Below are 15,899 nucleotides of genomic sequence, written 5' to 3'. Positions count from 1 at the left end.
GCCTCAGTCTCCCACTCTGTAAAATGGGGATAACAGTGCCTATCTCAGAGGGCAGTTTAAGAAGATTGATGCATTAACACACATACATCACTCTGAACGGCCTGCTAGTCAGCCTTCAATTAGTGGTACTACTAATTAGGTATTCAATGTTGTACTTCAACATAAACTTAAATACTTCTGACCAAGATATTCATTTAAAAAAAGAAACTATTATGGAGAAATTTGATCATACACTAACAATACAGTCGTCCCTTGCCATATCGTGGTTTACTTTTCACGGTCTCACTGTATTATTGCGGATTTTTAAATTGTATATATCTAATTTTGTATCGCAGATCTTTCGCTATATCGCAGGATTTTACATAAGTTTAAGAGTGTAGAAAGTGTTTAAGAGCATGGGAAGTGTTTCTAGGAATGTGGGAAAGGTTTTTAAGAGTGTGGGGAGGGTTTATAAAGCCTTAAAATATATATAAATAGTAAAATAAATATAAGGTCACTACTTTGCAGATTTTCGCCTATCGCGGGGTGTTCTGGAACCTAACACCGGCGATAGATGAAGGACCACTGTAGTATCATGAATCATGTACCCATCACCCTGTCCCAAAAGCCATTAGCCCCTGGTCACTCCACCCCAGCCTCACTGCCATCCAACTCTACCCCCTGTGTGATTTTGAAGGCACTCTCAGAGACTGCAGCCTGTCAGACCTAACTATTCCAGTGCTTAGACGTATTATTTCTGAACATCTAAAACCCTAAAAGGGTTGTAGGGGGAAATAGGAGCAAGAACTATGAAATCTAGAGATTAATGTCATCCATCGGGAACGCCAACAGTAATAAGGTGGAAGCAGTGGTTCACCCAGCCCAGGGACCAGGAAGAGTAGCTGTTGAATGTCAACAGGAAATTTCTGACAAAGGCCCTGCACTCCACAGGCTAGCAGCCCCCCGTGGCTCTCTCCTGACCACCTGTGTCTTCTGCACAGCCCCAGACAGTCTACAGGCGGTACCCCACTGTGAGCAGGCAAAGCCAAACTCTGGCTGGAAGGCAGTGGACGTGCCGCAGGCAGGGCCCAGGCCTCCCTTTTCTCTGCCCATCCTCCCGCAGAGCCCAGCAGTCTGGCGTGGCATTTGCCAACAGAAGGCTGGAGCTGGGCCAGCCCAGCATACCTGTGTACTCGTGCCTCATGGAGTGGCCGATGATCCCACAGAAGACGATCCCGCTGGTCACGCCAATGGAAACGGTGCTGGCGCCGGGCACAGAGAGGGTCGTGGGGAGATAAAGGCACAGAGCAAGGAGAAGGTGGGGAGGGGGGCACAGTGATGGGTGGGGTGGGGAGGGTGGGAAAGGATTTTCAACCAATTACTACTCTCTTCTGTGTGGACTTAGTTCAGGGCAATGACATGTGGCCTGGAGGTGTGAAGAATTTGAGACCCAGAGCAAAGTTCTTATAGGTGGTATCTCAGTTCACTTTTCTGCTACTTTTCAGTCATCATCTGAGCGACTTTTCTAGAAAATAACTTGTCTTCACCCCACCTGGACTAGTTGTAAACAGTATAAGTCTCTCCATTATTGCTGGAAAGAGTGAGTCATTGTAATTCAGACAAGGTGTGTGGCATCACAACCTGACTCTGCTAATCCATGAGGACCCCCCAGCATAGACCAGGGTTCGAGAAACTTTTTGGCTGAGAGAGCCATGAACGCCACATATTTTAAAATGTAATTCCGTAAGAGCCATACAACGACCTGTGTACATTACGCATTATCCAATAAAAATTTGGTATTATTCCGGAGGACAGCTGTGATTGGCTCCAGCCACCTACAACCATGAACATGAGTGGTAGGAAATGAATGGGTTGTAATACGTGAGAATGTTTTATATTTTTAACGTTATTTTTTTTTTTTTACTAAAGATTTGTCTGCAAGCCAGATGCAGCCATCAAAAGAGCCACATTTGGCTCGCGAGCCATAGGTTCCCGACCCCTGGCGTAGACAGATGACTTGGGGCTGTAACTATTTAGGGCAGGGGATGGCCCTGGAATTGATAGAGTAGAGCTTCAAGTCCGGGTCATTGGGAAGCTCAGGCTGGGGAAGCCTGAGAGCCAGGGCTCTGGGGCAGCCAGGACTCAGGACGGCAGCCCTCACCATAGCAGCTTCTTCCAGAGTGTGCCACCCTGAGGCCAGCTCATCCCAGACCGTTCCAACCCCAGGACTCATTTTCTCTCCCAGTTACTTAAAATCAGCTCTCCAACATGGTGTGGGGAGCCTGACCAAGAAGAAAGCCAGAAACAGAGAAACGCCCAGTCTGATTCCCTTGCAAACCTAGCACATGTTGGCCTTCAGGGGTGTCCCTTCTCCACCTCACCCTCACCACCCCTGTCGCATGCAGCAGGGCTGGCTTTGCCCCTCTGCGGTGTGCTAGGGGACAAGGGATTCAGCCAAGCCCAGCCCTGCATTTCCACCCTCATCCTGTCTCCCGTACTCCGTGAAAGGGCCTGAGGCCTGCCGACTCACTGGATTTCCTGGACCTGAGAGCAGAAGTCGAATATATTCACAGCACTTTCCAGAGCGTGGGTGACCTCGTCAGGCACCTTTTCCCCAGGTAAACCGAAGACACAGAGGAAGGAGCAGCCCTGGGAAGAGGGAGTCAGCAAACACAGCTGGTGGGCGAGGGCTCCCTGGGAGTGGGGAGAAACTTCCACTTTCTGAATCAGGTTTCGTCATGACTTCTCTCACACCTTTTTTAGTTTTAGTGAACTTGGTAGAACTTCTAGAGCAGCATCTGCAGTTTGGCGTGAGCCCAAGAAGGGCTGCCTTTGCCCCAGAGTCAGTGGGCTGTGCTGAGCTATGCCTGAGTGACCATCTAGTCGCGCTGGTGGCCAAGGCCACGTGGCACAAGATGCTGAGGGCAAGTCTAAGAGCCAGCACAGAGCAGCGCAGGAGGCACCAGCTCGAGTCAGGAGATCTGTGCTCTCAGGCCACTTCCCGAGGGCAGAAACTTGGACAAGTCAAGTCCACTCCACGAGCTTCTGGTTATCAGTCTGAAAATGGATGTAACCTAGGTCTGTGGAACTGGCTCTGGCTACTAACATGACTAATATCATAGATTTAAAACAATTATAATGTTATATAGAATTTATACACATAATTAACACACATGCACGCTTTGGAAATTACTTCGTGGTCTACATATACTAAATATAGTATATATAGTATACTATGTGTTATCTGTTATTATGTAGCATATATACCACAGAGTATATATGAAAAGTGTAAACTTAATGTCATATATGTAAAAGGTCAGGTCCTGACTGGCACAGAGCTCTGTCTTAAAGTGAGGAGGAACACTGATTTCAGGTCTGTGTAGGGACGAGAGGGTACTATCTTGGGATGCCAGTGGGTCTGCTTTGCCTGGAAATTCCACATAGTGGCTCAGCAAGGTGAGCACTGGCCTCACTCTGGCCATGAGACCAGCAGCCCCCTGACTGAGTGGTGCCTGGGAGCTAGGCATTGCCACCAGTGCTCCACACATTTTTAAAACTTGCAACAATCATGTGAGGCAGATCCCATCCCCATTCCAATAACATCCCTATCACTATTCACAGACCACCCAGGCCCAGAGAAGATCATGATTTGTGAAGGTCACAAAGCCAGGAATTGTCAGAGCCAGGTCTGCAGGACACTGAAGGCTGCCCTCTTTGGCCTTGTGCTCTTTTCTTACGATACAAATGAATGAGTACAGAAGAGCGTGCTGGAGACCACAGGCAGCCACCGCTGTCCCGGAACTCACGGAGCACAAAGCCCACCCTCCTTAAAAAGACTGGCCCTTTCTGCCTGGTGGCAATGTGAGCGACTTACTCCTCCTGGTTGCCCAATCCTACCTTCCAGCCCTCTGCTGCAGGCTCAGTAAATGTTTATTGAATCAGTGATTAGTGCAGCGCAGTCTTTAAATGCTCTGCTCCTAGGATACACAAGACGCCTGAGATGGAGGGTCCTTTCTCACCAGCCATTCTGTCATCCTTTGTTTATCACTTCTGTTTTTCTCTCATCCTTCCCCACCCGACAGAACTCACAGGAAAGCGAAGGGTAGATGCGGCAGGTGGGCATTGTGGGAAACAAGCGTCTGGGGTGGGAAAGTCATGCAGCACCTGCCCTAGAACCTCTGGGAGAGGGGCTGGGGGTCAACGTGAGGGAGAGCTGGTGAAGCCCACCATGTAGTAGCTGTTACATACTCTTGTTTCGGTATTCTCACCTCTGCCTCAACATCCTCATCTGTAAAATGGGGATGGTAATCTGCGCGCCTACCTCTCAGAGTGGTCATGAGGATGAAATGAGTTTTAATATAGGCAAAATGTTGAGAACAGTGCCTGGACCACACTGGGTGCCACATTTACCACATTAGCTGCTGTTCAGAGTATAAGTGGAGACTGGTGTTCTGAGGTTAAAAGCATCTGTTCCCTTCCTCTCACCAACATCCCTGGGCATAAAGGCTTACCCTGTTACTGGTGGGTTCCCACCTCTTAGTTCACACATACCTTATCAAACATGAAGACTTTATTGATTTGGCTTTGGAAGACCCTCAGGACAGAACTGATGTACACGCAGGAATCCTGGATGGCTGAGCCTATGACTTCTGCTTTGTCTTGGTTCTTGAACATCAGGTTCACAAACATGATGGTCACTGGGCGAAGCTCAGACAGATAACCCCTGAGCTGTTTGTCATTGATCTGCCCAGTAGAGAGAGATTTTCCTCAGTGTCGGTCCTTGAACTCACATTTTTACTCCTGACATCACCCCAACCCCACACGAGAAATGACCCCTGGGTGGGAAATCGCCAGTCATGATTCTCTGGGGCAGCTGTAGTCACTTGAGTGTGTGAGGCACAGCACGGCGAAGCCATCCCAAAGTCGAGCAGATGGAACCGCCTTCACTAGCAAAATATCTTGCAATGGGAATTCACGAACTTGCTAAGTTTTGGAAAGCAGCTTGTCCCTTGTCCCAACGGCAGCTTCCTCACACCAATATGAGCCATTGCAGTGAGAGAGAAAACTACTGTTCCTTTGGGTTCTCTTGCAGTTTAGGAATAAGAATAGCACACTATGTAATTCAACCTTATATTTTCATAGCCTGGTACCTTCCAGTATGTTTTCATATTCTGTCCTACTTTATCCTTAAATGAAATTAAATCAGCATGGTGACCCCCTCTCCCCCTGCCCCTCCCCCCATGTTCCTGATTAGATAACAGAGGCATGGAGAAATAACACAAGTTTTCCAGGGTCACCTGGGGAGACAGCAGCAAACCAGAACCCAAATCTCCAGACTCCCAGCCCAACATTCCATCTTTCACATCCCTGCCTCCCTGGGCAGCATGGTCCATTCGGCGCCCCTCCCCTCCCCAAGGACAGTGCTCCCAAGTTATCCCTGCCTACCATGACCCTGGAACTGTGCTAAGTCAAATGCATAGAAAATTGATGGAGGAAAACTATTGCTTTTATTTCTCCCCCAAATAGCACAAGAGTGCAAGATTCTCCGTGGAGACGGTCTACAGAAAACATATCCTATAGGTGAAGGAGGAAACCCTGCAGTCATGTTTCCTAATGGGCTGGGATGGCCCTGCTTTCATGGAATTTTATTCTTTTTCTAAAAGACAACTTTTAGTTATTTCTAACTGACCAACGTGATGGCTGCTCAAACAAATTTATTAAGTAATCAATATTAAATGAATGAATACTATTAATTACCAAATGTTAAAATCTGTTGAACAAATTAATTAAACTAAAGATGATTCTGTAGGTGCCCTGTGTCCTGGTTTGGAAAACGCAGCCACATGCCTCTAGAGCCCTTATCTGTGCTTTTCGGGTGGGGGCAGGCCTTGGGAAAGTGTGAAAGGCTTGTCTTTTGTCTTCCCTCAGCCCCCTGAGGTAAGAGTAAAGAAACAAAATGGAGTCACCACAGCCAAGGTAGTGACAATTCCTTAGACTAGAATGAACTGAAACATGCAAACATATTATTTCACCTTAACGAGACAGAGGACTCAAACTTTGGAACTTTTCGGCAATGCCTGGAGAGATCCCTAAATCCTATGGATAACCCTCTGGACATCTTGGGAAAGAGTGCTCACGGGTCCAGACGCCTGACATCTGGAAGGTCATTATCTCAGACCAGTCCTGAAGGTAAGAAGGCAGGATTGCTTCTTCTCAAGAATGCACTTCTCACTATGAGAACTTGCAACTTTTTTCTTCAGAACACTCTGGGTGTCACCTGATATTGTTCCCTGATCTTAAGACCCTTGAATAAATCTTTGTCATTTAATTCTATCAGCCTCTGAAGAAGCATAAGGTGTCATATGTCCTGGTGGTAGAAAGGGGAGGAAGGGGTCGCTTCCTGAAGCTTCAAAAATGTTGAAGAGTCGAACAATTGCAGAATTGAAGGCACTAGAGGTATTTGGGTTTTTTGTTGTTGTTTTCAGAGAGACAGGGTGGGGAGAAGAGAGAGAAATGAGAAGCATCAACTCATAGTTGCTCCACTTAAGTTGTTAATTGATTGCTTCTCATACCTTGATGGGGCTGGCTGGGGAGGGCTCAAGCCAACCCAGTGACCCCTTGCCCAAACCAGCAACCTTAGGCTGCAAGCCAGTGACCTTGGGATTATGTTAACAATCCATGCTCAAGCCGATGACCCTGTACTCAAGCTGGTGACCCCGTATCCAAGCTGGCTCAAACCAACAAGCCCACACTCTAACTCCTGACCTTGGGGTTTCAAATCAGGGCCCACAGTGTTCCAGGTTGATGCTCTATCCACTGAGTCACCACCAGTCAGGTTTGAAGTAGTATTTTAAATTGAGCTGAAGGTGGAGGGGTGCATTCTGACAGCTCTTCAACCCACACTAGGAAGGCAGCTGGCCCTGGTCATGCTGGTCCCAGAAAGACAGGACACAATTGCATTTTGATGGGATTAAGGATTTAAACAAACATATGTTAAGAGGGGGTATAGCCTGTGGGTGGGGGGTAGGGTTCAGGTAGAACAGGATTTAAATCTAAGCTATAGCGCTTACTTTACAGCCTCAGGAAAGTCCCTGGCATCCTTTCGGGTCCCCTTTCCTCGTGTGTAACATGAAGATGGGATACCCACCAGGGACTGGGGAGAAGGAACGCAGGAAACCGCGCGGACTGCCGGGCACACGGTGCTTGCTGAGCGACAGAATCCCTGTGGAGTCCCAGGTTTGAGAGAGCCCAGATCTGAGCGAATAAAGGGGCAACTCTGGGGGCTGGAGGTGGTCCCGAGAGTTTTAATTATCTGCATGCCAATTTTCAACGCTTAAGACCTAAGACCGTGACTTGGAGACATGGTGAACCACGCGCTGCTCACCCATGCGGCGTCCCCCACTGCTCACCCACCCAGTATCCCTCCGCTATGTGACACACAGTGAGTGGCCACAGGTTCTCACGCGCTTGGGACAGTTCCAGTTTGTCCAGTTGTAGAGATGGCAGCACAGTCCTAGTTCACACCTGCTGTCACTGTATCATGAATAATGTCCCTCTAACTCTGAAGAGTATCCTGATGTGAACAATAAATCCCACAGTCCCCTATACATGGACAGTGTCAGTCTGCCTCTCATTTCAATGGAACAGATAGATTACTAGCTATGGGTTTTCTTGATCTTTCCAGCAGTTCAAGCTCCTCGACACCCCAAAAGCCAACAAGTTAGATGACGAACACACCTGCTTCCATATGCTTTCCATCACATACTTCTGCAGAGACAGCTCCAGCTCGGGGTCCGACTCGAGCGAGCACGCCAGCCGCAGCAGGTCTGGGGGCGGAGAAAGGAGGCTTGGCTCCGCACGCGGGAGACGGGAGCCTTCCGGCCCCCAGCCCCTTGGGCAGTGGTCATCCCAAGTCAGCCAGGGGACTCAGGGTAGTTAGTCGCTAAAGAGGGCCGTGGGAAACCCAGTGAGAAGTTCTTAGAGGTTGTGGGGTTCCCAAAATCCGCTTGCATGTAGCTCAAAGCTCGACTGTAATTACCATCACGCTCTGGAACCTGGAGAGAGTTTTACCTCCAGATTTGAGCTAAAACTAGTGCCCCAGGTGATGGGAATGGACAGATGAGGGGATGACAATAGTGGACAGTCGTGGCAGAATGAAGGAGAGGACAGGGTTGGAAGGACAGCAGGAGTAACACTCAGGAGACTGGCTCTTCATCTCAGGCATGAGAGCAACTTGCTGCCTGAGCCTAGACAAGTCTCCCACCGCCCTGGTTGCCGTGGTGCAAACCGAAACTTCGATGACTTTCTGTCCCTGTAGACGCTCTGCTCGCCCAGAAACAGTCTGTCCAGTCAGTCAACCCCCAAATGTCAAACAAGGGTGGTCCCAGCCAATCAGATCCTTTCTAGTGTCTCTTCCTGTTCTTTATTCTCTGCCTTGTAAAGCTTGACTTCGGCCCCATTTTGCAGTTCTCTGGAAGGAAACTGCCCACGTCATGTCAAATAAGCTGTCCACTTTGTGCTAAATAACCTTCGTTTGTATCACCAAAATTGTCTTCTAACAACATGCTGATGTTGGCGTGCAGGTTAGATGTCCAGAGGCGACGGCCCACGGGCAGTGTTTGTGTGAGTCTACACTTCAGGACAATGGTCAGGGCAAGGCTCTGCGAGTGGGGAGTCTTTCCACGTAGTGTCCCAGGCTCCTGCTTTCGTCACCCTAGTCCCAGCCTGCTGGGAGTCACTGGGAGTCAAGCATGGACGAATGCTCTCTAAGAGGAGAGCAGGGAAGACTAGAGGGTCAAGGACAGTTTCAAGGACAGATCCTAGAACCAACATTTCAGGAATGAGAAGAGACTAAGCAAAGGGCACTAAAATTGGGGGTTTGAAGGGTAAAAGCAAAACTAGGAAAGAATGTTATTGACGCCAAGGACAGAGGTGGAGATAATGTCCGGAAAAAGAGAGCAGTCTAAGGCCAGCCTCCGAGGCTGAGGCCTGAAGGGAGGTCACCCGGATCGGCAGGTTGCTGGTCGTTTGTGGCCTTGACATGGACAGAAAGCGGTAAGAAGCTAGATGTCAGCTGAGCACATGCCCCTGAGGTGCATGCAATTATGACTAATTGGGTGAATAAATCAGTAAGAGGCTGCAGAGAAGAGGAGGCCCGGACAGGGTCAGTCTGGTGAGAAGTCTGGTGGGAAGATTAGGAGAGTAAGGTTCGTGGATGTTTTATTTTTTTCTTCCATCATGGGGAGATAGATGTACATGTTTGGATGATGAGGGAAAGGAGTCATTGTCAGGGGAGAGGTGGGGACCCAAGGAGGGCTGCCCTGGAGACAGGGAGGAGGTGCCCTCGGTGTGCTGCTCAGGACCGGGCGCTGAATTGAGGAGGCCCCTGGCACGGGTGGAGCAGCCTCCTGACCACTGGGGGAGGCAGAGTTTCCGTCCATGGAGGGAACTTACTTTGTTTGTCACCAGAAGGGTAGTTCTCCATGAAAGTCATACACTTTCTAAAAAATTCATCAAAATTAAAAGTAGAGGGTGGTTTTAAGAAAAGAACCTAAATTTAAAAAAAGAAAAGATATTGGTTATTTTGAGGGTTGTCTGGCCCTTAGAAGGTAATCTTGCAGCTGAAAGGGCCGGGAGCATGCTTCTGAATGTCCCAGAGATGATAAAAAAAGACAAGCACTCGCCTGACCTGTGGTGGCACAGTGGATAAAGCGTCGACCTGGAAATGCTGAGGTCGCCGGTTCAAAACCCTGGGCTTGCCTGGTCAAGGCACATATGGGAGTTGATGCTTCCTGCTCCTCCCCCCTTCTCTCTCTCTCTCTCTCTCTCTCTCTCTCTTTCTCTCTCTCTCTCCTCTCAAAAAAAAAAAAAAAAAAAAAAAGACAAGCACTTAAACAATCAAGTTCTTTAATTTGTATGTGATTATGTAAAACACCTCTCCAATTGGTCGATAAGAGCTCAGTCTTAAGTGTTTGCACAGAGAGCTATTCCAGGGTGCTAAGCTGTATACTTTTCCATTCTTAGAACTTTCTTTTTATTTTTCCTTTAGTAACATTTCAATTCAAATAAAAACTGAGCCTGACCTGTGGTGGCACAGTGGATAAAACATTGACTTGGAAACGCTGAGGTTGCCAGTTCAAAACCCAGGGCTTGCCTGGTCAAGGCACATATGAGAGTGGGTGCTTCCTGCTCCTCCCTCCATCTGTGTCTTTCTTCTCTTTCTAAAAATGAATAGGCCCTGGCCGATTGGCTCAGTGGTAGAGTGTCGGCCTGGCGTGCGGAGGTCCCGGGTTCGATTCCCAGCCAGGGCACACAGGAGAGGTGCCTGTCTACTTCTCCACCCCTCCCCCTCTCCTTCCTCTCTGTCTCTCTCTTCCCCTCCCGCAGCCAAGGCTCCATTGGAGCAAAGTTGGCCCGGGCGCTGGGGATGGCTCCATAGCCTCTGCCCCAGGCGTTGGAATGGCTCTGGTCGCAACAGAGCGACGCCCCAGATGGGCAGAGCATCGCCCCCTGGTGGGCGTGTCGGGTGGATCCCGGTTGGGCACATGTGGGACTCTGTCTGACTGCCTCCCCCGTTTCCAGCTTCAGAAACACACACACACACACACACACACACACACACACACACACAAATGAATAAATACAAATCTAAAAAAAAAAAGACAGCCACTTTGTGTTGAGATAGTAATAAAGCTAGGATTTGAAAAAAACAAAAAACAAAAAACACCTGGTTAAACTGTACATCATTTCTTTGTTATAAGTGTAAAGGGGCAAAGGGGCTGATGCCCAAAACAGTATTAGGAACATCACCAGTCATAAGATTCAGGTCAAGATCATGAATTCCATGCTCTGGCTGCATAGCTCAGTTGTAGAGCATCGTCCTGATACCCCAAGGCTGTGGGTTCAATCCCCAGTCAGGGCACATACAAGAATCAACCAATGAATGCATGAGTAAGTGGAACAACAGATAGGTGTTTCTCTCTTGAAAGTCTGCCCCAGACCGCCCCCGCCCCAGGGGCTCTGCGGACAGGTGGACCCGGGCACAGAGGAGCGGAGCTCCCGCAGGCGACAGCGCCCGCATACCTTCACTGCTCTCGCGTCCGGAATCCTTTCTATTTCAACCATGCTCCGGTCGCAGAGCTGCCAGCAGTTGGGCGACAGCACGACGTCGTTCACCTGCGCTAAGTCCTGCGCCCGGCGCACGTCGTCCACCGTCTGTCCGGTCACCAGGAAGAAGTCGCGGGCTTCGTCCCCGAAGACCAGCATGCTGATGTGGCCGGCGGCCAGGCCTGGCGGGGGGCGGACGACAGGTGCGCGGGGCTCGGGGACCTGGGGCCACCGCAGAGCGAACCCAGGCTCTGAACCCCACAGCGACCAGAGAAGCCTCTCCCGGGCCTGGGGCTCCGGAGCCAGAAACTCCTCCACCAGGGTCCGTCCTCCCGGACAGCGCCCCTTAGACGCCGTCGGCCGCTCTCCTGCTCGGACGCTCACCGATCTTGACGCGGACCTTCAGGCCCTCCTCGGACTCCTTGAGCCTGAACAGCTGGTGGATCTTCAGGCTGCACCGGATCACCAGCGTTATGATGCTTTTCAGTTGCGTCCGCTCCACCTTCCACAGGGCTAGAAGCGCATCACCTGGAGAACACAGACACGCCGGGGGGCCCTGACCTGACACAGGCGTAAGTCGCTCTGTATGAGATCTGTCCCCACTGTCCCCACGCGCTGCTCAGCCCAGGCTCCGGCCGCCGCTGCCCCAACAAGCCTCCGTGTCCGAGCAGGGCCCTCGGCTCCATTCCCGCCCTCCCGGCTCAGGAAGCCCCGTACCTGCAAACTTTAATATGTCCCCTCCGTAAAGTAACACCGCTGAGAAAAATTGAAGAAGAAAAGTTAAATCAAACTCTTATTGTTTAAAGCTAATAAAAATTCATTCTTCATCCATGGACTAGAAATTAGGTCAAGAAAGCAGCAGTTCAGAGAACAGAGTTATCCCTAAGATGGCATCTCAGACAAGTCACTTAAACCCTTCTGGGGGTGTTTCCTCAGCGGCAGAATGAGTCCATTGTACCAGACTGCGCACACGCTCCGCTTCGGTAAATGGGAAAAAGTGGCAAAGGCGGGCCTGGGATTTCTGAGGAGGCCTGCGGACACCTACCCTATCCCTGTGGTCATGGAAGGCTCTATACTGATCAATGTAAGTATTCTGAGCTGGGGCCAAGTGACCCTGAGTGAGGGCACGTGTGACAGGACCCATCCGCACTGAGAACCAGGAAAAGGGACGTCACAACTGGGGTCAGCACAGGGTTTGTTTATTACCAACTTGCATTTTGCATATTTAGCCACTGTGACGTAAATGGACATGTCTGCCTCTTACTGATGCTTCCTCGCACATTTGTGCAATACTCCTGGGCTGAGGCAGAGGCAGAAAAAAATTTAGATAGAGTGCCTGCTTTTCAGGAGCATTGCATTTTGTCTCGTGAGTGGTACGAGGTATTACTGGGGAACTCAGGGTCTGAGGAAAGACTAGACCCACAGTTTACTGCAACAGTCAGTCCTTTTCTTCACGAGTCATTCATACGGATAATGCCGGCACGGTGCTGGGCTGAGGTTGGAAGGGAGACCAGGGTCTTCCCTCAGCTCTGTGTGCTTTGGGACCCATCATTCAGAGACATGTTACTGATGAGTTACTTACAAATCACTAATCTGTTCAAACAGCATTCTCTTAATGGCTGCTTTTGGGTTAAGCCAACACTAGCTTTTGGGGACTATTGAACATACTGTAGCTAAGAGTACTTATTACTATAGTTCTTTTAGAAGTGGCCTCCAGCTCAGGCCTTCAATGAATGCACAATGTTCTTTCCTTCAACTAGTCTGTACCGGTGAGGTTTGTTTACACACTCCTTCACTTCACTGTATTATATCTCAAAAAGAGTGGTTTCATACACATCTCCTGGGGAAAAAGAAGAGTGCTGAGCCATAGTACTCGATCAGGTCATAACCAATAAATGTGGAAAAACAATGAACTGAAGGAATCTCACCCAGGGACCTGCGGGGACACTTACTCTCCACTATTCCACTTAGGTGGTGGTTAAGGATCCCCACCAGCTGCTCGGCCCCCCGGTCCATGTACATGGCTCTACTGAATTTCTCCGTCATCGCCGTAAAGCCTGTAAGAGATGGGCAGGGAGACGTCCTGGCTGCTTGGAGGAGCCAGACAGAGGCAGGAGGAGAGGGCACACTGGGGAGAAGCGGGGTTCCCCCTTAACAATGGACAGGGCTCCTCCTTAAAGGTCTCTGTGGCTGGTCGAGGGTCAGCTCTGCAGCCTCCGCCATCTATGGGTCTAAGGGTCAGGGAAACGTGCCAGGTCCTCCTCCCTCCAAATCTCTCACCATGTACAGGAATGAATGCAATTCCTTCAGCGGGCTCTGGAACTCCCATCCCATGTGATGAAAGCACACAAACTTCCAACAGTCGGAAATGGTGGCCAGTTTACTGCTAAGATGGACACAGTATCTGGAGAGACCATTTCCTGAGGTCACTTCTGCCTGGGGTGTATGTGAAGCTTGGGGGTGGAGTCAGTGAACTCGGGGCAGGGACACTGAAGCCCAGGAGTCCAGGTGTGGGACTTGGACACCTTAAAGGCTGCCGTGACAAGACGAGCTTGATAGGGGAAAATGTTTTCTCAGGAGGGATATCTGCTATAGCGGCCCAGAAAGCCAGGCAATGTCCTGCCCTCCTCCATCTCCAAGCTCCACTGTGGCTCTGACGCGAGCCTGCTGGTCACCCACATTCAGCACCCCTTGTGCGCTTGCCTGAAATATCGACGAACATTAGTGTCCCGTCGAACTCCATGACGGAGGGCCGCTCTGCAGGTATAGGGCCATACAGAATGAGGTCCGGGAGGTGAGCAGCTACCCTGGCGATGGTCCGGTCCTCTGACTCATCCTTTTGCATATCCATGTTCTAGGACAAACGTGCAGGGTTTTACTGTTACTGCAGATAGTCCCCAAACAGACCTCTGGAAAGAAAAGCTGAGGATGGAGGATGTCTGAGTTTGATTCACTCACTCACTTTCCTGTTTCTTTTTCTGCGTCTGCTTGGTTCTAACCTGTGGACTGCTTATTTAACTGAGTGGTGATAGACCTTTTTTTAAAAAGAAAAGAAAATAGTATAGACGTGAGTTTATGTGTGTGACTATTTACACAATAGTGACTAGAAAGGAGTAGGAATAAGGGATTAAGTGTATCAAGGGATAGTCTTACATAGGGGTGAAAATTTTAAAGCACGTGTGTGCGTGGGTGTGTGAGGCTTTGAACTGTAAGCTAAAGGAAATGTGGGAGTTTGAATTTGTTACCCAGTTAGTTCTGAGGAAATGAGGACTTCCCAAGGCCTTTCTTCAGGTGCTGGGGCCCATTAAATGCTCCCACTCTCCCACCTCAAGCAGGAATCACATCCCCAACGTCTTCAGAGTAATCCAAGTTACTGGAACAGGTGATAGAGAAAATAAGAGGATAAAAGAAAAAAGAGAGGAACTGTTACTGACCAACAGGGAGGAACTGGTTAGTAATATCAACCAGAGGTAGGTCATGTTGCGGTACAAAACAGCGTTACAAGAAAAAAGTGAAGCAGCTACTGTGTATCTTAGCATTAAGATGATATATTTATTTCAAGTCAGGGAAAACATTGTTGTATTTAACAAAAAAACTTTAAAATATAGAGCAACCTCTAAAAATATGTATTAAATATTAGGGATTAAAGAATCTTTGAAAGGAAAAGCCCTGGTGAACTTCAGTGTTAAGAAGTAAACAAAAGAGAGAGGAAGAAGCATATAGCTACTAAGTTATTTTATTTTTGTTTTTTGAAGGGCAGTTTTAAGGCACAGCATGTACTAGGAACAGTCAATAAGTAATGAGCAGATGGAATAATTTCAGGTAGAGGATTTGATCAGTGCTGAATGCACTTACAGGAAAAGTGTGAGAAAACAGAATGCTCAGACAGAGCAGAGACTCAGGGAGAATACTCAAGTTAAGAGAAACCGGAGGGAGGCCCTAGCCAGTTGGCTCAGCGGTAGAGAGTCCGCCTGGTGTGTGGAAGTCCTGGGTTTGATTTCGGGTCAGGGCACACAGGAGAAGTGCCCATCTGCTTCTCTACCCTTCCCCCTCTCCTTCCTCTCTGTCTCTTTCTTCCCCTCCCACAGTCAAGGCTCCATTGGATCAAAGTTGGCCCGGGTGCTGAGGATGGCTCCATGGCCTCTGCCTCAGGCACTAGAAGGGCTCCTTCCGCAAGGGAGCAACACCCCAGATGGGCAGAACATCGCCCCCTGGTAGACATGCCGGGTGGATTCTGGTCGGGCACATGTGGGAGTCTGCTTGACTGCCTCCTTGCTTCTAATTTCAGAAAAATACAAAAAAAAAAAAAAAAGGAGAAACCAGAGGGATTTTTAGGCTTTATTGGAAGCAAGGTAATCAGTGTAAGAGGAACAGGGAAATGCTCACATAGGAGGTCATACACAACTTTTCTTTTGTTGCTGCCTTCTCCACTATAGAGAATTGAAAAGTATAGCAAATATTGCCGAGGAAATAATGGAAGCCCAAGCTCAGAAAGTAGTGATAAAGCACCCAATCATTTAAAATACATTCAAGCCCCGGTCAGGGGGCTCAGTGGATAAAGCATCAACCTGGCACATCAGAGGTCAAGGGTTCCCCCCCCCCCAGTCAGGGGACTTACAAGGAGCAATCAGTGAGTACACAACTAAATGGAACAACTATGTAAAACGAGTTGGTGCTTCTCTCTCTCAAGTCAATGAAAAAGTATAAATAAATAAATAAATAAATAAATAAATTCAAATAGCCAGCCCCAGATGACCTATACCCATTAATACTGAAAGCATTGTTAGAATGTCAATAATCTTAAAAAATAATGG

At 48.9% G+C, this 15,899-nt stretch overlaps 1 protein-coding gene across 4 annotated transcripts in view; it reads right to left on the bottom strand.

The window, feature by feature from the left end:
- The window catches only part of LOC136325927 (adenylate cyclase type 10-like), a 54,306-nt gene that overhangs the window by 32,970 nt on the left and 5,437 nt on the right, over positions 1-15,899 (bottom strand). For all 4 annotated transcript variants that reach the window (XM_066261097.1, XM_066261099.1, XM_066261100.1 and 1 more), the window contains 10 exons: positions 13,789-13,939; positions 13,038-13,142; positions 11,803-11,841; positions 11,470-11,613; positions 11,062-11,267; positions 9,433-9,529; positions 7,717-7,805; positions 4,531-4,722; positions 2,510-2,628; positions 1,165-1,241 (listed from right to left, as the gene is read on the bottom strand). In XM_066261097.1, the coding sequence (XP_066117194.1) occupies positions 1,165-1,241; positions 2,510-2,628; positions 4,531-4,722; positions 7,717-7,805; positions 9,433-9,529; positions 11,062-11,267; positions 11,470-11,613; positions 11,803-11,841; positions 13,038-13,142; positions 13,789-13,936 (1,216 nt within the window). In that variant the 5' untranslated portion in view covers positions 13,937-13,939. The remainder of the gene's footprint in view (positions 1-1,164; positions 1,242-2,509; positions 2,629-4,530; positions 4,723-7,716; positions 7,806-9,432; positions 9,530-11,061; positions 11,268-11,469; positions 11,614-11,802; positions 11,842-13,037; positions 13,143-13,788; positions 13,940-15,899) is intronic.

This window comes from Saccopteryx bilineata, chromosome 2 (assembly GCF_036850765.1).
Source record: "Saccopteryx bilineata isolate mSacBil1 chromosome 2, mSacBil1_pri_phased_curated, whole genome shotgun sequence".
NCBI lineage: Eukaryota > Metazoa > Chordata > Mammalia > Chiroptera > Emballonuridae > Saccopteryx > Saccopteryx bilineata.
The sequence above is the reverse complement of the archived record's forward strand: the minus strand, read 5'-3'. Positions and strand labels throughout refer to the sequence as shown.